General features: G+C 45.1%; 1 protein-coding gene across 1 annotated transcript in view; it reads right to left on the reverse strand.

Annotated features, from left to right (window-relative positions):
- Window positions 1-3,409: 3,409 nt before the first annotated feature.
- Window positions 3,410-23,198, reverse strand: part of LOC124019750 (phospholipase B1, membrane-associated-like) — a 35,322-nt gene continuing 15,533 nt past the window's right edge. Inside the window, exons 11-16 of the mRNA XM_046335171.1 lie at window positions 21,525-21,616; window positions 21,145-21,226; window positions 20,867-20,968; window positions 17,688-17,783; window positions 16,652-16,723; window positions 3,410-3,816 (exon numbers count right to left, since the gene is read on the reverse strand). Of these exons, the coding sequence (XP_046191127.1) occupies window positions 3,703-3,816; window positions 16,652-16,723; window positions 17,688-17,783; window positions 20,867-20,968; window positions 21,145-21,226; window positions 21,525-21,616 (558 nt within the window). The 3' untranslated portion in view covers window positions 3,410-3,702. The remainder of the gene's footprint in view (window positions 3,817-16,651; window positions 16,724-17,687; window positions 17,784-20,866; window positions 20,969-21,144; window positions 21,227-21,524; window positions 21,617-23,198) is intronic.

Here is a 23,198-nt window from a genome sequence, read left to right on the forward strand (position 1 = left end):
AAACTTCTTAGGGATCAGGCCCCCCTTTTCTCCGTTTCCACCTGCTACCTGCCCCAATGCATAGTGCCAACTGTAACGTTTGGTGGAGGAGGAATAATGGTCTGGTGCTGTTTTTCATGTTGTGGGAAAGGGCCCTTAGTTCCAGTGAAGGGAGATATTAAAGCTACAGCATACAATGACATTCTCAATTATTCTGTGCTTCTAACTTTGTGGTAACAGTTGGGGGAAGGCCCTTTCCTGTTTCAGCATGAGAATGCCCCTGTGCACAAAGCGAGGTCCATACAGAAATTATTTGTTGAGATTAGTGTGGAAGAACTTGACTGGCCTGCACAGAGCCCCGACCTCAAACAAGGTTCATTAAATAAATAACTTGCTAGTAACAGATGGCATTCATATGTGACCGACTGCCTCGATTCGGTCTTATGTAGCAAAATTAGAATTGTATTTTTTATTTTTATACATTGGATAAAAGTAGAGGCTCAGAGCTAAAGAAAATGGTATATCATACACTACAGTTAAGGAACAATGGGAAAGTAATTCTGCTTTGAAAGTTGATAAACTTGTAAACCCACGTTTGAGAAAATGGCCCTTGAATTTTTTTGGGTATACCTACTGGAGAGCTCTTCTTTGTCTACACCCATTCTGTATTTTTCACACCCACTTACACCTTATCCCCACCCATCTCTTTAAGGATTCACGTGAGGCCATGAGCTAAACAGAGTGAGTACGGGTGTGTACTAAACAACCAAAGATTTCCAGACTGCTTATACTACATCTATCGACATGTCTGTGGACAGTTGTCGTAGTGAAATCATGAACATTCTGTTGTCGTTGTGAAATCATGAACATTCTGTTGTCGTAGTGAAATCATGAACATTCTGTTGTCGTTGTGAAATCATGAACATTCTGTTGTCGTAGTGAAATAATGAACATTCTTTTGTCGTCCGACATCAAAGTTGTCATTGTCCTAATGAAAAAGTGTAAACACAAAACTGCAGGCTACATGACAACAGCAACCAGGTCATGTTTTTCTTCACATTACCGTCTCTGGTAAAAACACACTATATCAAATAAAATCTCAGTTTATTTGTCACATGCACAGGATACAGAAGGTGTAAACGGTACAGTGAAATGGCTACTAGCTAGCTAACAGTATGCTTTAACTTGCAATGAAAACAACTTCTTGACAAAATTAGAAATGCATAATATCTGAAAATGTAGCTAGCTAGACTGTCTTCCCCGTATACATGGGTGAACGCTTCACCCTCTCTGTCATGGATGTGCTGGTTGCCTTCATATGAAGATGTCATCTGGAGACAGAGGGTTTTTGCAGTTCTTTGTGATATCTTTCAAAAAAGCTGTGTTAGAAAGTATTACCTACACATACTGAGCAGCTCATGTTATAGACAGAAGCATGCTACATGACAGACCAATCCAAACTCATCTCATTGACATTGGCATGTCTAGCGTGTGTATGCATGTGTCTGTACCTTTGTGTGTGTCTCTTCACAGTCCCCGCTGTTCCATAAGGTGTATTTTTTAAATCTGAATCTACTGCTGCATCAGTTACTTGATGTGGAATAGAGTACCATGTAGTCATGGCTCTATGTAGTACTGTGGAATAGAGTTCCATGTAGTCATGGCTCTTTGTACAGTGTGCCTCCCATAGTCTGTTCTGGACTTGGAGACTGTGAAGAGACCTCTGGTGGAATGTCTTGTGGGGTATGCATGGGTGCCCAGTGCAGACAGCTTGGTGCATTCAGCTTGTCAACACTTCTTACAAATGTAATGTTCATGATTAATATAGGCTCTCAGGGAATTCAACTTTAATTAACCTGGAAGCGTCGCTGTATCTAAATTAAGATTGACAAGTTTAAAATGTCTCATTCGTAGGAACAAATTAACTTATGAGTGATCAACCTGGTAAAAGGTTTGTTTGGCAATTTAAATTTCCTTGTTGAATCGAACGAGACAATGATATCCAATCAGTTGAGATTCGTTGGATATTATGTAGTGTAACCAGTTGTTACCGATGTGAGAACACATTTGCCCTCACAATAGATTGTTTTCTCCAAAAATAATTACTTCACCACAAGGGGTCACTTACCCCTGAATGCTGAAATCACACGGGATTCCAGCAAAGGCAGGACTTCTGTCGCACAAGGCGCGGGATTTCGCTGTAAACAAAGGAGAATGGCTTCTCTCTCTTTGTTAGCTTAGCCTCTAATGCAAAGCTAGCCGTTCTTGTACCAGAATGTTTACTTCAAGCACAAAAAGGTCAATTTGGGAATGGGGTTGACTAACAATGCCTCACACTCAACCCAATCAGCGTTTCTTGCTAGCAACGTTACCAGAACACTCGGTAACATAAAGAAATACTTGCCATGTCTAAGTTACTCACGCTCCTGAAGCGAGATAGACAGAGAGATAATACTTCGCTTTGGCCAAACAAATATATTTCTCAAATTTCCTTAATCGGTTGACCCTTTTGTCCTAGCTCTAAAAATTAATACTCGCTGAGACTACTTGACAAATATCTTTTCTCATGCCCTAGCTCTGGAAACGTAATAATTCATCCTCTGACCCTTTGTCAGGTATACAACACCGGAGTCAATCTTTCCCTGCTATCTGGGTCAAAAGGAAACACATAGTCTCAACGATAATCCTGCCTACAGCTCTATTGGTGTATAACGTAATTTGCTACTTCATTAATGTAGACTGAATTCAACAGTAAGGCCTAATTTTGTATTTTGTCCATGCACAGGGCTACAATACACTACCAGTAACATCCCTCTCTTAGCAAAAACACTTTCATAATTTTTCATATTTAGTACACAACATAGAGGATGGAAACTTCATACATGTACTATGTATACTTTTCAATTTACAGTATTTCCTCTATAATATTTTTAATGACATCACAAAATAACAAACAAATCACATTATTATTCTTTAGATCGCCTCTGACCCCACGTTCTCTGTTAGAAATAATTTTCCAGTATTCGCTTTAGAACGTGTTCAAGTTTTGGCGGGAAAATGTCTGTGTAGACAAAGGCACATTCCATTCCTTTGGTGAATTTGAAGAGGGAGATGAATGTTCTTGTCTTTGATTTACAACAGGGTGTGAGCTGTCAACCCCCCCACCAGTTCCCCTCTGCAAGTGAAAGGGGGTCTGGCTGAAGTTATTTATTGCAAAGCTGATCTGTGTCACGCTTGCTCCCGCTCCCCCTCTCTGGCGCTCAAGGGCTTCAGGCTGCCCTTCATTACACACACCTGTCACCATCATTATGTGCAGCTGCGCAATATTGGACTCCATTATTTTGTTGATTACCCCGCCATATCTGTCTGCTCCTCACTTTGTTCCCTGTCTCACTTTGTTCCCATTGGAAACAGTCATGTAGATTATCAGCCCATTGGAAACAGTCATGTAGATTATCAGCCCATTGGAAACAGTCATGTAGATTATCAGCCCATTGGAAACAGTCATGTAGATTATCAGCCCATTGGAAACAGTCATGTGGATTATCAGCCCATTGGAAACAGTCATGTAGATTATCAGCCCATTGGAAACAGTCATGTAGATTATCAGCCCATTGGAAACAGTCATGTAGATTATCAGCCCATTGGAAACAGTCATGTAGATTATCAGCCCATTGGAAACAGTCATGTGGATTATCAGCCCATTGGAAACAGTCATGTAGATCAGTAGATTGCAGACATTGTAAGGAGTAGAAGGGAGATGACCATGGGCATGTGGAGGGTCAGTGGTGGTCCTGCAGACACAGCTCTGGGTCTTGTGTAGATGTAAGGATGGTCCTAAATCACAAAACATCCCCATTAACAGACAGTTGTGAATGTCTTCAATTCATTAGTTCATACATCTCACTTAAGACTAATTTGAGATTCAAAGACAGGGCCTATGTAAAATACATAGGGCCTATGTAAAATACATAGACCTGCCATAGGGGTGACATGGGTGCTACTGTAAAACACATAGGGCTGACATAGGGCCTACTGTAAAATATATAGGACTGACAGGGTTGACATGGGGCCTATGTAAAATATATAGGGTTGACATAGGGTTGACATTGAGCCTATGTAAAATATATAGGGTTGACATTGAGCCTATGTAAAATATATAGGACTGACAGGGTTGACATTGAGCCTATGCAAAATATATAGGGTTGACATAGGGTTGACATGGGGCCTACTGTGGACAACAAAGCTGACATAGGGCCTACTGTAAAATATATAGGACTGACAGGGTTGACATGGGGCCTATGCAAAATATATAGGGTTGACATAGGGTTGACATGGGGCCTACTGTGGACAACAAAGCTGACATAGGGCCTACTGTGGAAAACAGAGCTGACATGGGGCCTACTGTGGAAAACAGAGCTGACATAGGGCCTACTGTGGAAAACAGAGCTGACATAGGGCCTACTGTGGAAAACAGAGCTGACATAGGGCCTACTGTGGAAAACAGAGCTGACATAGGGCCTACTGTGGAAAACAGAGCTGACATAGGGCCTACTGTGGAAAACAGAGCTGACATAGGGCCTACTGTGGAAAACAGAGCTGACATAGGGCCTACTGTGGAAAACAGAGCCTACATAGGGCCTACTGTGGAAAACAGAGCTGACATAGGGCCTACTGTGGAAAACAGAGCTGACATAGGGCCTACTGTGGAAAACAGAGCCTACATAGGGCCTACTGTGGAAAACAGAGCTGACATAGGGCCTACTGTGGAAAACAGAGCTGACATAGGGCCTACTGTGGAAAACAGAGCTGACATAGGGCCTACTGTGGAAAACAGAGCCTACATAGGGCCTACTGTGGAAAACAGAGCTGACATAGGGCCTACTGTAAAATATATCGGGTTTGCATTTATTAGAGATCCCCATAGCCAAGGCAGTAGCTCCTCTTCCTGGGTACCAAACATATTAAAGCACTTACATTACATATAAAAGATAAAACAGTACATCATATGACATTATTACACAATATTTAATACCACCATATCACAATGTTTGCATATGTATGTGTCTGTACCTTGGTATTTTTTTTTATTCAACTAGGCAAGTCAGTTAAGAACAAAATCTTATTTTCAATGACGGCCTAGGAACAGTGGGTTAACTGCCTGTTCAGGGGCAGAACGACAGATTTGTACCTTGTCAGCTGGGGGGTTTGAACTTGCAACCTTCTGGGTACTAGTCCAACTCTCCAACCACTAGGCTACCCTGCCGCCCCTACACTCTAACCACTAGGCTACCCTGCCGCCCCCTACACTCTAACCACTAGGCTACCCTGCCGCCTCTACACTCTAACCACTAGGCTACCCTGCCGACTCTACACCCTAACCACTAGGCTACCCTGCCGCCCCTACACTCTAACCACTAGGCTACCCTGCCGCCTCTACACTCTAACCACTAGGCTACCCTGCCGCCTCTACACTCTAACCACTAGGCTACCCTGCCGCCTCTACACTCTAACCACTAGGCTACCCTGCTGCCCCTACACTCTAACCACTAGGCTACCTGCCTCCTCTACACTCTAACCACTAGGCTACCTGCCTCCTCTACACTCTAACCACTAGGCTACCCTGCCGCCTCTACACTCTAACCACTAGGCTACCCTGCCGCCCCTACACTCTAACCACTAGGCTACCTGCCTCCTCTACACTCTAACCACTAGGCTACCCTGCCTCCTCTACACTCTAACCACTAGGCTACCCTGCCGACTCTACACTCTAACCACTAGGCTACCCTGCCGACTCTACACTCCAACCACTAGGCTACCCTGCCGCCTCTAACCACTAGGCTACCTGCCGCCTCTACACTCTAACCACTAGGCTACCTGCCTCCTCTAACCACTAGGCTACCTGCCTCCTCTAACCACTAGGCTACCTGCCTCCTCTAACCACTAGGCTACCTGCCTCCTCTAACCACTAGGCTACCCGCCTCCTCTAACCACTAGGCTACCCGCCTCCTCTAACCACTAGGCTACCCGCCTCCTCTAACCACTAGGCTACCCGCCTCCTCTAACCACTAGGCTACCCGCCTCCTCTAACCACTAGGCTACCTGCCTCCTCTAACCACTAGGCTACCTGCCTCCTCTAACCACTAGGCTACCTGCCTCCTCTAACCACTAGGCTACCTGCCTCCTCTAACCACTAGGCTACCCGCCTCCTCTAACCACTAGGCTACCCGCCTCCTCTAACCACTAGGCTACCCGCCTCCTCTAACCACTAGGCTACCCGCCTCCTCTAACCACTAGGCTACCCGCCTCCTCTAACCACTAGGCTACCCGCCTCCTCTAACCACTAGGCTACCCGCCTCCTCTAACCACTAGGCTACCCGCCTCCTCTAACCACTAGGCTACCCGCCTCCTCTAACCACTAGGCTACCTGCCTCCTCTAACCACTAGGCTACCTGCCTCCTCTAACCACTAGGTTACCCGCCTCCTCTAACCACTAGGTTACCCGCCTCCTCTAACCACTAGGCTACCTGCCTCCTCTAACCACTAGGTTACCCGCCTCCTCTAACCACTAGGCCACCTGCCTCCTCTAACCACTAGGCTACCTGCCTCCTCTAACCACTAGGTTACCCGCCTCCTCTAACCACTAGGCTACCCGCCTCCTCTAACCACTAGGCTACCTGCCTCCTCTAACCATTAGGCTACCTGCCTCCTCTAACCACTAGGCTACCTGCCTCCTCTAACCACTAGGCTACCTGCCTCCTCTAACCACTAGGCTACCTGCCTCCTCTAACCACTAGGCTACCTGCCTCCTCTAACCACTAGGCTACCTGCCTCCTCTAACCACTAGGCTACCTGCCTCCTCTAACCACTAGGCTACCTGCCTCCTCTAACCACTAGGCTACCTGCCTCCTCTAACCACTAGGCTACCCGCCTCCTCTAACCACTAGGCTACCCTGCCACCCCGTATGTGTCTCTTCACAGTCCCCGTTGTTCCATAAGGTGTATTTTTACCCGTTTTATAAACCTAATTTTACTGCTGCATCATTTACCTGATGTGGAGTAGAGTTCTATGTAGTCATGGCTCTATGTAGTGATGTGGAATAGAGTTCCATGTAGTCATGTCTCTATGTAGTACTGTGGAATAGAGTTCCATGTAGTCATGGCTCTATGTAGTACTGTGGAATAGAGTTCCATGTAGTCATGGCTCTATGTAGTACTGTGGAATAGAGTTCCATGTAGTCATGGCTCTATGTAGTACTGTGGAATAGAGTTCCATGTAGTCATGGCTCTATGTAGTACTGTGGAATAGAGTTCCATGTAGTCATGGCTCTATGTAGTACTGTGCGCCTCCATAGTCTGATCTGGACTTGGGGACTGTGAAGAGACCTCTGGTGGCATGTCTTGTGGGCTATGCATGGGTGCAAGTATTTTAAGCAGACAGCTCGGTGCATTCAGCTTGTCAACACCTCTTACAAAAACAAGTAGTGATGAAGTCAATCTCTCTTCCACTTTGAGCCATGAGAGATTGGCATGCATGTCATTAATGTTAGCTCTCCGTGTACTTTAAAGGGCCATCCATGCTGCCCTGTTCTGAGCCAACTGTAATTTTCCCAGGTCCCACAACACAACAGTGGTAGGCTTGATTACCAACAACAACGAGACGGCCGACAGAGAGGAGGTGAGGGCCCTCGGAGTGTGGTGTCAGGAAAATAACCTCACACTCAACGTCAACAAAACTAAAGAGATGATTGTGGACTTCAGGAAACAGCAGAGGGAACTCCCCCCTATCCACATCGATGGGACAGTAGTGGAGAGGGTAGTAAGTTTTAAGTTCCTCTGTGTACACATCACAGACAAACTGAATTGGTCCACCCACACAGACAGCATCGTGAAGAAGGCGCAGCAGCGCCTCTTCAACCTCAGGAGGCTGAGGAAATTTGGCTTATCACCAAAAGCACTCACAAACTTCTACAGATGCACAATCGAGAGCATCCTGGTGGACTGTATCACCGCCTGGTACGGCAACTGCTCCGCCCACAACCGTAAGGCTCTCCAGAGGGTAGTGAGGTCTGCACAACGCATCACCTGGAGGCAAACTACCTGCCCTCCAGGACACCTACACCACCCGATGTTACAGGAAGGCCATAAAGATCATCAAGGACAACAACCACCCGAGCCACTGCCTGTTCACCCCGCTATCATCCAGAAGGCGAGGTCAGTACAGGTGCATCAAAGCTGGGACCGAGAGACTGAAAAACAGCGTCCATCTCAAGGCCATCAGACTGTTAAACAGCCACCACTAACATTAAGTGGCTGCTGCCAACACACTGACTCAACTCCAGCCACTTTAATAATGGGAATTGATGGGAATTGATGTCAAATATATCACTAGCCACTTTAAACAATGCTACCTAATATAATGTTACTTACCCTACATTATTCATCTCATATGTATACGTATATACTGTACTCTATATCATCTACTGCATCTTTATGTAATACATGTGTCACTAGCCACTTTAACTATCCCACTTTGTTTACATACTCATCTCATATGTATGTACTGCACTCGATACCATCTACTGTACCATCACTCATTCATATATCTTTATGTACATATTCTTTATACCTTTACACTTGTGTGTATAAGGTAGTAGTTTTGGAATTGTTAGTTAGAATACTCGTTGGTTATTACTGCATTGTCGGAACTAGAAGCACAAGCACTAACATCTGCTAACCATGTGTATGTGACAAATAAAATAAAATTTGATTTGATTTGATTTCTTTGTGGCACCTGACCACACGACTGAACAGTAGTCTAGGTGCGACAACTCGGGCCTGTAGGACCTGCCTTGTGTTTTTAAGAAGGCAGAGCAGCGCTTTATTATGGACAGACTTCTCCCCATTTTAGCTACTGTTGTATCAATATGTTTTGACCCTGACAGTTTACAATCCAGGATTACTCCAAGCAGTTTAGTCTCCTCAAGTTCCACATTATTCATTACGAGATGTAGTTGAGGTTTAGGGTTTAGTGAATGATTTGTCCCAAATACAATGTTTTTACTTTTGGAAATATTTAGGGCTAACTTATTCCTTGCTACACATTCCGAAACTAACTGCAGCTCTTTGTTGAGTGTTGCAGTCATTTCAGTTGCTGTAGTCGCTGACGTGTATAGTGTTGAGTCCACATACATTCATTAGTAAAGATTGAAAAAAGTTTGCCAATCAGTTGGGCTGCCAGACTTATTTGCCATACCTTTTGTCTCATCCCTCTCAACCATACACATTTTCAATTCCTCATCAGTCCTTATTAAATCCAAGATGGTGTAGTATTTTGTCTTTGTCCTGTTGTGTCCCTGTATATATCCTTTTCTTCGCATATCTTTTAAAAATATTTTCCTAAACATCAACTTCTAAATACTCTCCTGCAACCCGCCTTACCCAATGTGGCGTGGATCTGCTTTTCTTCTAAAGTATTTCTATTTCCTTCTGATCTGGAATCCCTCAACTGAAGCTAGCCAGCTAACTACCAGCTATCAGTCAAGAAACCATTGCTAGCGGTCATCAGCTAACCTTTAGCTCGGAAAGCTCTCGCCAGTTTGTACAACGTGACTCAAACCAGAGCATAACGGACCTATGTTTTTTCTCTGCATATCCCCGGATTCCTACCGCAAACTCTGAACATTTGCATCTGGATCTTCGCAACTAGCTAACCGCAATCCCGGGTGACTACTCCTGGCTAGCATTTCCATCCTGGAGCAAGCACCAATTAGCCTGAAGCTAGCCTGGCTATGGCTCCTGGGCTACCACCGAAGCCCACTCCCAGGCTACAATATCCGGACCCCTTATACTGCCGGTACGGGGCACGGATACCGACATGGAATACCGACATAATCTGCCCGAGGATTCCAACAGCCACTCAGGGGCAACGTCCGCTGAAGGCCCATTCTGCTAACCGCGGCCTGTTAGCTACCTAGAGCTACTTGGAACCCTACTAATCTACGACTGGTCAACGTCACCGCACGAATAGGCAAAAACAGACTTACCTCCATCGCGACGTCCCCCATAGACCCTTCTGCTAACTTGCTAACCCCGGTCTACTAACTGCTAGCTTGCTTTCCCCGGTCTGCTAACTGCTAGCTTGCTAACCCGGGTCTGCTAACTGCTAGCTTGTTAGCCCCGGTCTGCTAACTGCTTGCTTGCTAACCCGGTCTGCTAGCTGCTAGCTTGCTAACCCCGGTTTGCTAACTGCTAGCTTGTTATCCCCGGCCTACTAACTGCTAGCTTGTTAGCACCGGCCTGCTAACTGTCTGAATCGCCGTGCCCCCAACCAGACCAACCACTCACTGGACCCTTATGTTCACTTGGCTATGCATGCGTCTCTCTAATATCAATATGCCTCGTCCATTACTGTCCTGGTTAGTGATTATTTCACTGTAGAGCCTCTATCCCTGCTCGATATGCCTTAACCAACCATGTCGTTCCACCTCCTACACATGCGATGACATCACCATCTCATCATTACTTAATGCCTAGGTTTACCTCCAATGTACTCACATCCTACCTTACCTTTGTCTGTACACTATGCCTTGAATCTATGCTATCGTTCCAAGAAACCTGCTCCTTTTACTCTCTGTTCCCAACGTGCTAGACGACCAATTCTTATGGCCTTTAGCCATACCCTTATCCTACTTCTCCTCTGTTCCTCTGGTGATGTAGAGGTTAATCCAGGTCCTGCAGTGCCTAGCTCCACTCCCACTCCCCAGGTGCTCTCATTGGTTTTCTTCTGTAACCGTAAAAGCCTTGGTTTCATGCCTACTCCCTAAGTTTGTTCTACTCACTGCTTTAGCACACTCTGCCAACCCGGATGTCTTAGCCGTGTCTGAATCCTGGCTTAGGAAAACCACCAAAAACCCTGAAAACTCCATCCCTAACTATAACATTTTCCGCCAAGATAGAACTGCCAAAGGGGGCAGTGTTGCAAACTACTGCAAAGATAGCCTGCAGAGTTCTGTCTTACTATCCAGGTCTGTACCAAACAATTCAAGCTTCTACTTCTAAAAATTCACCTTTCCAGAAACAAGTCTCTCACTGTTGCCTCTTGCAATAGACCCCCCTCTGCCCCCAGCTGTGGCCTCCACACCATATGTGAACCGATTGCCCCCCATCCATCTTCTGAGCTCATGCTACTAGGTGACCTAAACTGGGACATGCTTAACACCCCGGCTATCCTACAATCTAAGCCGGAAACCCTCAATCTCACACAAATTATCAATGAACCTACCAGGTACAACTCCAAATCCGTAAACACTGGCACCCTCATAGATGTCATCCTAACTAACTCCCCCTCCAAATACACCTCTGCTGGTTTCAATAAATATCACTGCCTCATTGCCTGCATCCGTAATGGGTTTGCGACCAAACAACCACCCCTCATCACTGTCAAACGCTCCCTGAAACACTTCTGTGAGCAGGCCTTTCTAATCAACCTGGCTGGGGTATCCTGGAATGACATTGACCTCATCCCATCAGTAGATGATGCCTGGCTATTCTTTAAAAGTGCCTTCCTCACCATCTTAATAAACAAGCATGCCCCATTCAAAACATTTAGAACTAGGAATAGATATAGTCCTTGGTTCACGCCAGACCTGTCTGCCCTTGATCAGCACAAAAACATCCTGTGGGATTCTGCATTAGCATCGAATAGCCCCCGTGATATGCAACTTTTCAGGGAAGTTAGGAACAAATATACACAGGCAGTTTGGAAAGCTAAGGCTAGCTTTTAAAACAGAAATTTGCATCCTGTAGTACAAACTCAAAAAAGTTCTGGAACACTGTCAAGTCTATTAAAGCACCTCCTCCCAGCTGCCCACAGCTCTGAGGCTAGGAAACACTTACCACCGATAAACCCACCGATAAACCCACTATAATTGAGAATTTCAATAAGCATTTCTCTACGGCTGGCCATGCTTTCCACCTGGCTACCCCTACCCCTGTCAACTGCCCGTCACCCTCCACAGCAACTCACCAATGCCCCCACCATTTCTCCTTCACCCAAATCCAGATAGCTAATGTTCTGAAAGAGCTGCAAAATCTGGACCCTACAAATCAGCCAGGCTAAACAATCTGGACCCTTCTTCTTCTGAAATTGTTGCAACACCTATTACTAGCCTGTTCAACCTCTCTTTCATATCGTCTGAGATCCCAAAAACTGGACAGCTGCCGCGGTCATCCCCATCTTCAAAGGGGGAGAAACTCTAGACCCAAACTGCTACAGACCTATATCTTTCCTACCCTGTCTCTCTAAGAGCTTCAAAAGCCAAGTTAACAAACAGATTACCGACCATTTCGAATATCACCGTACCTTCTCCACTATACAATCTGGTTTCAGAGCTGGTCATGGGTGCACCTCAGCCACGCTCAAGGTCCTAAACGACATCATAACCGCCATCGAAAAGAGACATTACTGTGCAGCCGTATTCATCGACCTGGCCAAGGCTTTCGACTCAATCACCACATTCTTATTGGCAGACTCGACAGCCTTGGTTTCTCAAATGATTGCCTCGCCTGGTTTACCAACTACTTCTCTGATAGAGTTCAGTGTGTTAAATCGGAGGGCCTGTTGTCAAATCGGAGGGCCTCTGGCAGTCTCTATGGGGATGCCACAGGGTTCAAATCTCAGGCCGACTCTTCTCTTTATACATCAATGATGTTGCTCTCTGCCATGGCGGAGATCTTTGTGGGCTATACTCAGCCTTGTCTCAGGATGGTAAGTTGGTGGTTGAAGATATCCCTCTAGTGGTGTGGGGGCTGTGCTTTGGCAAAGTGGGTGGGGTTATATACTTCCTGTTTGGCCCTGTCCGGGGGTGTCCTCGGATGGGGCCACAGTGTCTCCTGTCCCCTCCTGTCTCAGCTTCCAGTATTTATGCTGCAGTAGTTTGTGTCGGGGGGCTAGGGTCAGTTTGTTATATCTGGAGTACTTCTCCTGTCCTATTTGGTGTCCTGTGTGAATCTAAGTGTGCGTTCTATAATTCTCTCCTTCTTTCTTTCTCTCTCTCGGAGGACCTGCGCCCTAGGACCATGCCCCAGGACTACCTGACATGATGACTCCTTGCTGTCCCCAGTCCACCTGGCCATGCTGCTGCTCCAGTTTCAACTGACCTGAGCCCTAGGACCATGCCCCAGGACTACCTGACATGATGACTCCTTGCTGTCCCCAGTCCACCTGGCCATGCTGCTGCTCCAGTTTCAACTGTTGTGCCTTACTATTATTCGACCATGCTGGTCATTTATGAACATTTGAACATCTTGGCCATGTTCTGTTGTAATCTCCACCCGGCACAGCCAGAAGAGGACTGGCCACCCCACATAGCCTGGTTCCTCTCTAGGTTTCTTCCTAGGTTTTGTCCTTTCTAGGGAGTTTTTCCTAGCCACCGTGCTTCTACACCTGCATTGCTTGCTGTTTGGGGTTTTAGGCTAGGTTTCTGTACAGCACTTTGAGATATCAGCTGATGTACGAAGGGCTATATAAATACATTTGATTTGATTTGATTTGCTCTTGCTGCTGGTGATTCTCTGATCCACCTCTACGCAGACAACATCATTCTGTATACTTCTGGCCCCTCCTTGGACACTGTGTTAACTAACCTCCAGACGAGCTTCAATGCCATACAACTCTCCTTCTGTGGCCTCCAACTGCTCTTAAATGCAAGTAAAACTAAATGCTTGCTACTCAATCGATCACTGCCCGCATCACTACTCTGGACGGCTCTGACTTAGAATACGTGGACAACTACAAATACTTATGTGTCTGGTTAGACTGTAAACTCTCCTAAGCATCTCCAATCCAAAATTAAATCTAGAATCGAGCCGGAATTCATACTGGTTGGTAGGTGATCAAAAACTTATGTCATGCACTAAAATGCAAAATAATTACTTAAAAATCATACAATGTGAAATTTTTGTTGAAGTGTACCTATGATAAAAATGACAGACCTCTAAATGCTTTGTAAGTAGGAAAACCTGCAAAATCGGCAGTGTATCAAATACTTGTTCTCCCCACTGTATCTCTGGTTCATAGGCACATGATTACTGCATTCAATAGCTGCAGGATCAACAGAGCCATGAAGGGCAGTTAGAGGGACATAAATTAAGTTAATTACATTGTGTCTCCCAATGCCCGTAGGATAATGTACATTTGATGCAGCATTGTAGAAATTGAGCGTGTTGAGGTGACTAAACTACTTGTTGTAACACTGGATTCTAAACTGTCATGGTCAAAACATGTTGATACAAGAGCTAAGATGAGGAGAAGTCTGTCTATAATATAGCGTTGCTCTGCCTTCTTAACAGTACTGTCAACAAGGCAGGTCCTACAGGCCCTAGTTTCTACCTTCTTAACAACACTATAAACAAGGCAGGTCCTACAGGCTCTAGTTTTGTAGCACCTGGACTACTGTTCAGTCCTGTGGTCATGTGCCACAAAGAGGGACCTCTGAAAATCACAATTGTCTCAGAACAGGGCAGCACGACTGGCCCTTGGATGTACACAGAGAGCTAACATTAATAATATGCATGTAAATCTCTCCTGGTTCAAAGCAGAGGAGAGATGGACTTCACCACTGCTGGTCTTTGTGAGAAGTAATGACATGTTGACTTCACTGAGCTGTTTGTTAGGGTTAGACCCATGCATACCCCACAACACATGCCACCAGAGGTCTCTTCACAGTCCCCAAGTCCAGAACAGACTATGGGAGGCACACAGTACAACATAGAACATAGAGCCATGACTACATGGAACTCTATTCCACATCAAGTAACTGAAGCAAGCAGTAAAATCAGATTTAAAAAAAATACACCTTCTCTCTCTCTCTCTCTCTCTCTCTCTCTCTCCCTCTCTCTCTCCTCCTCCCTAGTTTTTCCTAGCCACTGTGCTTCTACACCTGCATTACTTGCTGTTTAAGGTTTTATGCTGGGTTTCCGTACAGCACTTTGTGACATGAGCTGATGTAAGAAGGGCTTTATAAATACATTTGACTGATTGATATCTCAGTCCATGTGATAAAAACAATCCTCATGCCTATAAGAAGGGAAGAGCAGAATGGAGTCGTGATCTGATTTCCCGAAGGCAGGTTGGGGTCGTGCCTCACAGCCATCCCGGAAGGGAATGGAACAATGGTTGAGAGTTTTTGAAGCACTACAGGCAATGTGTTGATAGAACTTCGGTAGAGTTTTCCTCAGATTTTCTTTATTAAAAGTTCCCAGCTACAAATAATTGTGGCTTCGGGATATGTGGTTTCCAGTTTACACAAAGTCCACTGTAGTTCTTTGAGGGCCGTCGTGGTATCGGCTTGAGGGGGAATATACATGGGCTGTTAATATAACCGAAGAGAATTCTCTTGGGAGGTAACACGGTTGGCATTTGATTGTGAGGTATTATAGGTGAACAAAAGGACTTTAGGAGTTTCTGTACATTACGACAATCACACCATGAGTAGGTAATCATGAAACATACACCTTTCTTCTTCCTGGAGAGTTCTTTATTGCTGTCTGCGCAATGTACCGAGAACACAGCTGGCTCTCTCCGGATATAGATATAGATCCTCGCCCTGAGTTCATCTACTTTATTTTCCAGAGACTGAACATTAGTGAGTAATATACTCGGAAGCGGTGGATGGTGTGCACGCCTCCTGAGTTGAACTAGAAGTCCACTCTGAAAACCTCTTCTCCGAAGGCTGCATTTTGGAGTAGTGTTTGAGATAAGTTCAATTGCCTTGGGGGGGGTACGAACAATTCAGTCAAACTTCTGGTCGGAATGTTGGTGAATTACCATCGCTCTGATATCCAAAAGTTATTTCTGGTTGAATGTAATTATGCAAAAAACGTTCTGGGCCAATAACGTTAGACATAACACACAAAAATAAAAAAAATACTGCAAAGTTGCTTTGGAGCCAGAAGCAGAGCGGCCATGTCTGTTTGCGCCATCTTAGAGACACAGACACATGCATACTGTACACACACACACACACACACACACACACACACACACACACACACACACACACACACACACACACACACACACACACACACACACACACACACACACACACACACACACACACACACACACACACACACACACACACACACACACACACACACACACACACACACACACACACACATAACATATGCACTATACACACGTACACATTTTGTGTTGTAGATAGGTGGTAGTAGAGTAACACTTAATTTGTTGTGAAATCTGTTGTTTTTAAAATTGTATAGGACTGTCTTAATTTTGCAGGATCCCAGGAAGAGTACATTTAACATTTACATTTAAGTAGCTGCTACCTTGGCAGGAACTAATGGGGATCCATAATAAACCCTAGGAAGAGTAGCTGCTGCCTTAGCAGGAACTAATGGAGATCCATAATAAACCCCAGGAAGAGTAGCTGCTGCCTTGGCAGGAACTAATGGGGATCCATAATAAACCCCAGGAAGAGTAGCTGCTGTCTTGACAGGAACTAATGGGGATCCATAATAAACCCCAGGAAGAGTAGCTGCTGCCTTGGCAGGAACTAATGTGGATCCATAATAAACCCCAGGAAGAGTAGCTGCTACCTCAGTAGGAACTAATGTGGATCCTTAATAAATACAATACAAGTACCTTGGTTGGGCAGATGAGTTTGACAGGGTTTGAGAATGTGGACACCAACTCTTTTTGTCCCTCCGGTTGGAACTGGAAAAAAATGTGAGGACATGCTCAAATTAACAAAACACAACTCGGTGTTCTCTTCGCAAAAAAATGTATGCAATATTTTCCCATAACGTTATTTAACATAGAAAGGTTAAGAGGGTTCACCATGTTGTTTCATAGTCCCAACTGCTAACCCAAACCCCTAAATCCTAATCCCCTAACCTTAACCCCTAACCCCTAACTCACCATGTTGTTCCATAAACCCTTGGCCAGCTCCTAATCTTAACCCCTAACTCACCATGTGGTTCCATTGTCCCTTGGCCAGCTCCTAACCTTAACCCCTAACTCACCATGTTGTTCCATAAACCCTTGGCCAGCTCCTAACCTTAACCCCTAACTCACCATGTGGTTCCATAAACCCTTGGCCAGCTCCTAACCTTAACCCCTAACTCACCATGTGGTTCCATAAACCCTTGGCCAGCTCCTAACCTTAACCCCTAACTCACCATGTGGTTAACCCCTAACTCAAACCCTTGGCCAGCTCCTAACCTTAACCCCTAACTCACCATGTTGTTGTTCACCATGTTGTTCCATAAACCCTTGGCCAGCTCCTAACTTTAACCCCTAACTCACCATGTGGTTCCATAAACCCTTGGCCAGCTCCTAACCTTAACCCCTAACTCACCATGTGGTTCCATTGTCCCTTGGCCAGCTCCTAACCTTAACCCCTAACTCACCATGTTGTTCCATAAACCCTTGGCCAGCTCCTAACCTTAACCCCTAACTCACCATGTTGTTCCATAAACCCTTGGCCAGCTCCTAACCTTAACCCCTAACTCACCATGTGGTTCCATAAACCCTTGGCCAGCTCCTAACCTTAACCCCTAACTCACCATGTTGTTCCATAACACCTAACAACCCTTGGCCAGCTCCTAACCTTAACCCCTAACTCACCATGTTGTTCCATAAACCCTTGGCCAGCTCCTAACCTTAACCCCTAACTCACCATGTTGTTCCATAAACCCTTGGCCAGCTCCTCGTGGCCCTTCACTCTGAAGTGGAAACAGTCTGCGGTGAAAAAGCTGAGATCTATTTTTCCATCCTAAAGTGAAAATCAATAACAGACGGTCATTAATTTATCAAGGGTACTATGCTAAAACATATGATTTTTTAAGTGATTCAGTTATTTAGTAAATCATAGATGTAGCAGATCGATTTGATTTATTGAATACTGTGTAAATCTTGGTGGTTGGGAATGTTGTAGGAAGGGGTTAGAGATCAGGTGTTAGAGGTCAGAGGGTAGGGAACAAACAGGCAGCCTCGGTTGGAGGGTAGGTAGGGTTTAGGGAACTAATAGGCAGTCTGTTGTAGCATAGGTAGGGGTTAGGGAACGAATAGACAGTCTCGGAGGTTGAGTTTGGCGTAGGTAGGGAACGAATAGACAGTATCGGTTGTTGGGTGTGGCGTAGGTAGGGGTTTGGGAACAAATTTGCAGTCTGTTGTAGCGTAGGTAGGTGTTAGGGAGCAAACACAGGTAGTCTTGGTGGTTGGGAATGTTGTAGGTAGGGGTTGGAGGTTAAGGTTTAGGGGGTAAGGGTTAGGGTTAGGGAACAAACATTTCATCTTGGTGGATGGGCTTGTTGTAGGTATGAGTTAAGGGTAAGGAAACGAATACTGTGTAAATCTTTGTGGTTGGGCGTGTTGTAGGTAAGGGTTAGAGGTTAGGGTTTAGGGGGTAAGGCTTAGAGGTTAGGGTTTAGGAGGTAAGACTCCAGTCACACATGTCATAGACTGTTCTCTCTGCTACCTCACGGCAAGCGGTACTGGAGCGCCAAGTCCAGGTCAAAAAGGCTCCTTAACAGCTTCTACCCCCAAACCATAAGACTGCTGAACAATTTATCAAATGGCCACGTGGACTATTTTGTTTTTACACTGCTGCTACTCGCTGTTCATTATCCATGCATAGTCACTTTACCCCTACCTACATGTACAAATTACCTCAACTAATCTGTACCCCTGCACATTGACTCTGTACTGGTACCCCCTGTATATAGTCTCATTACTAACCTGTACCCCTGCACATTGACTCTGTACTGGTACCCCCTGTATATAGTCTCATTACTAACCTGTACCCCTGCACATTAACTCTGTACTGGTACCCCTGTATATAGTCTCATTACTAACCCGTACCCCTGCACATTGACTCTGTACTGGTACCCCCTGTATGTAGTCTCATTACTAACCCGTACCCCTGCACATTGACTCTGTACTGGTACCCCCTGTATATAGTCTCATTACTCACCCGTACCCCTGCACATTGACTCTGTACTGGTACCCCCTGTATATAGTGTCATTACTCACCCGTACCCCTGCACATTGACAAATGGCTGTGGGCTACACTAGCTCTTTTAGCAGGCAAGAGTTGCTCAGAATTCCATGGCATTATTTATAGTATGTATGTTTATATTTATAGTATGTTTATAGTATAGACACAGGTACTCCTATATGGTTCATTTAGAGTTACAGGTACTCCTCTATGCTTCATTTAGAGTTACAGGTACTCCTCTATGCTTCATTTAGAGTTACAGGTACTCCTCTATGCTTCATTTAGAGTTACAGGTACTCTATGCTTCATTTAGAGTTACAGGTACTCCTCTATGCTTCATTTAGAGTTACAGGTACTCCTCTATGCTTCATTTAGAGTTACAGGTACTCCTCTATGCTTCATTTAGAGTTACAGGTACTCTATGCTTCATTTAGAGTTACAGGTACTCCTCTATGCTTCATTTAGAGTTACAGGTACTCTATGCTTCATTTAGAGTTACAGGTACTCCTCTATGCTTCATTTAGAGTTACAGGTACTCCTCTATGCTTCATTTAGAGTTACAGGTACTCCTCTATGCTTCATTTAGAGTTACAGGTACTCCTCTATGCTTCATTTAGAGTTACAGGTACTCCTCTATGCTTCATTTAGAGTTACAGGTACTCCTCTATGCTTCATTTAGAGTTACAGGTTCTTCATTTAGAGTTACAGGTACTCTATGCTTCATTTAGAGTTACAGGTACTCCTCTATGCTTCATTTAGAGTTACAGGTAATCTATGCTTCATTTAGAGTTACAGGTACTCCTCTATGCTTCATTTAGAGTTACAGGTACTCCTCTATGCTTCATTTAGAGTTACTTACAGCGCATTTAGAAAGTATTCAGACCCCTTCCCTTGTTCTGCATTTTGTTACGTTACAGCCTTATTCTAATATTGATTAAATAAATCCTCATCAATCTACACACAATACCCCTTAATGACAAGGCGAAAACAGGTATTTAGAAATAAACATTTACATTTTTTTTTAAATACCTTATTTACATTGGTATTCAGACCCTTTACTATGAGACTACAAACTGAGCTCAGGTGCATCCTATAACATGTCTCACTGTTGACAGTGCATGTCAGAGAGAAAAAAACAAGCCATGAGGTTGAAGGAATTGTCCGTAGAGCTCTGAGACAGGATTGTGTCGGGGCACAGATCTGGGGAAGGGTACCAAAAAATGCCTGCAGCATTGAAGGTCCCCAATAACACAGTGGCCTCCATCATTCTTCAATGGAAGAAGTTTGGAACCACCCAGACTCTTCCTAGAGCTGGCCGCCCGGCCAAACTGAGCAATCAGGGGAGAAGGGCCTTGGTCAGGGAGATGACCAAGAACCCGATGGTCACTCTGACAGAGCTCCAGAGTTCCTCTGTGGAGATGGAAGAACCTTCCAGAAGGACAACCCTCTTTGCAGCACTCCACCAATCAGGCCTAAATGATAGAGTGGCCAGACGGAAGCCACTCCTCAGTAAAAGGCACATGACAGCCCGCTTGGAGTTTACCAAAATGCACTTAAAGGATTCTCAGACCATGAGAAACAAGATTTTCTGGTCTGATGAAACCAAGATTGAACTCTTTGTCCTGAAGGAACAAATGATTAGTCTGGTTGAACTTGTTGTAGGTAGAGGTTAGGGGTTAGGGAATGAACGGTTGGTCTTGGTGTTTGGGCGTATTGTAGGTAGGGGTTAGAGGTTAGGTGGTATGGGTTAGGGGTTAGAGAACGAACAGTTAGTCTTGGTGGTTCTGTGTGTTGTAGGTAGGGGTTAGATGTTGGGGGTTAGTGGTTAGGAGTTAGAGGTTCATGGGTAGGGAACGAACAGGCAGTCTTGGTGGCTGGGCGTTTTGAAGATAGGGCTGCAGAACCACAGCAAAGTCCTCTTTGAAGAAGCGGTCGCTTTCCAGAAGCTTCTCCAGCCTCCACTAGAAACACAATGAGAGATAGGTATCAATAGAATATCATGTCAAGGGTACTCAGTGGAAGATAGGGAAGTGTACACACAGGTTGCATGCTGGGATAGAGCAGGGGTGGGCACCAATCAGGCCCTTGAGAACTGGAGTTGCCCACCCCTTGGATAGAGGGCTGTATCAACACACACCTGAAATTCAAAGTTGAGTTCTATAAGTTCCTTCAGGTCAGTAGAGTTATCCTCTGGTAACACCAAGCAGGAGCAGAACCTCCTTGGTAGAGATTACAACATTTCAGTAATTTAACCCCAACTCCTAAACTCTAACCCTAGTTCCTTCAGGTCGGTAGATTTATCCCCTGGTAACACCAAGCAGGAGCAGAACCTCCTTGGTAGAGATTACAACATTTCAGTAATTTAACCCCAACTCTTAACCTCTAACCCTAGTTCCTTCAGGTCGGTAGATTTATCCCCTGGTACCACCAAGTGGGAGCAGAAACTTTGTGGTAGAGATTACAACATTTAAAGACACTTGAGTGGAATTGTTTCAAGGTTAGGGAGAGCAGTCCTACTTTTGGAGCTCACAGCCGATGGAGGGCCTCTGAACTTCTCTGAGAGTCTCCATGGGAAGGATCTGAACGATGTTCACTATCATCCTAGGGACCTGAGAGAGGGAGAGAGAGAGAGAAAGAGAGAGAGAGAGAGAGAGAGAGAGAAAGAGAAAGCGAGAGAGAGAGAGAAAGCGAGAGAGAAAGCGAGAAAGCGAGAGAGAGAGAGAAAGAGGGGGGAGAGAAAAGAGACGGAAAGAGAAATCAGTGAAGAACAAAGGACCACAACATAGAATCACCTTCAGTTCATAATAAAATGTTACAAAATAACCTGACTATACATCGTTCATCACTGTGTCAAGCATCTGTCACACCTCATTCCTCATCGTGTCAAGCATCTGTCATACCTCATTCCTCATCGTGTCAAGCATCTGTCACACCTCATTCCTCATCGTGTCAAGCATCTCTGTCATACCTCATTCCTCATCGTGTCAAGCATCGGTCATACCTCATTCATCATCGTGTCAAGCATCTCTGTCATACCTCATTCCTCATCGTGTCAAGCATCTGTCATACCTCATTCCTCATCGTGTCAAGCATCTGTCATACCTCATTCCTCATCGTGTCAAGCATCTGTCATACCTCATTCATCATCGTGTCAAGCATCTGTCATACCTCATTCCTCATCGTGTCAAGCATCTGTCATACCTCATTCATCATCGTGTCAAGCATCTGTCATACCTCGTTCCTCATCGTGTCAAGCATCTGTCATACCTCATTCCTCATCGTGTCAAGCATCGGTCATACCTCATTCATCATCGTGTCAAGCATCTGTCATACCTCATTCATCATCGTGTCAAGCATCGGTCATACCTCATTCATCATCGTGTCAAGCATCTGTCATACCTCATTCATCACTGTGTCAAGCATCGGTCATACCTCGTTCCTCATCGTGTCAAGCATCTGTCACACCTCATTCCTCATCGTGTCAAGCATCTGTCACACCTCGTTCATCATCGTGTCAAGCATCGGTCATACCTCGTTCCTCATCGTGTCAAGCATCTGTCACACCTCATTCCTCATCGTGTCAAGCATCGGTCATACCTCGTTCATCATTGTTTTAAGCATCGGTCATACCTCGTTCCTCATCGTGTCAAGCATCTGTCACACCTCATTCCTCATTGTGTCAAGCATCTGTCACACCTCATTCCTCATCGTGTCAAGCATCGGTCATACCTCGTTCCTCATCGTGTCAAGCATCTGTCACACCTCATTCCTCATCGTGTCAAGCATCTGTCACACCTCATTCATCATGTGTCAAGCATCTCTGTCATACCTCATTCATCACTGTGTCAAGCATCTGTCATACCTCATTCATCATCGTGTCAAGCATCTGTCATACCTCATTCATCACTGTGTCAAGCATCGGTCATACCTCGTTCATCATTGTGTCAAGCATCGGTCATACCTCGTTCATCATTGTGTCAAGCATCTGTCATACCTCATTCATCACTGTGTCAAGCATCGGTCATACCTCGTTCATCATCGTTTCAAGCATCTGTCATACCTCATTCATCACTGTGTCAAGCATCGGTCATACCTGGTTCATCATTGTGTCAAGCATCGGTCATACCTCATTCATCATTGTGTCAAGCATCTCTGTCATACCTCATTCATCATTGTGTCAAGCATCAGTCA

The sequence above is a fragment of the Oncorhynchus gorbuscha genome, unplaced genomic scaffold (assembly GCF_021184085.1).
Source record: "Oncorhynchus gorbuscha isolate QuinsamMale2020 ecotype Even-year unplaced genomic scaffold, OgorEven_v1.0 Un_scaffold_666, whole genome shotgun sequence".
NCBI lineage: Eukaryota > Metazoa > Chordata > Actinopteri > Salmoniformes > Salmonidae > Oncorhynchus > Oncorhynchus gorbuscha.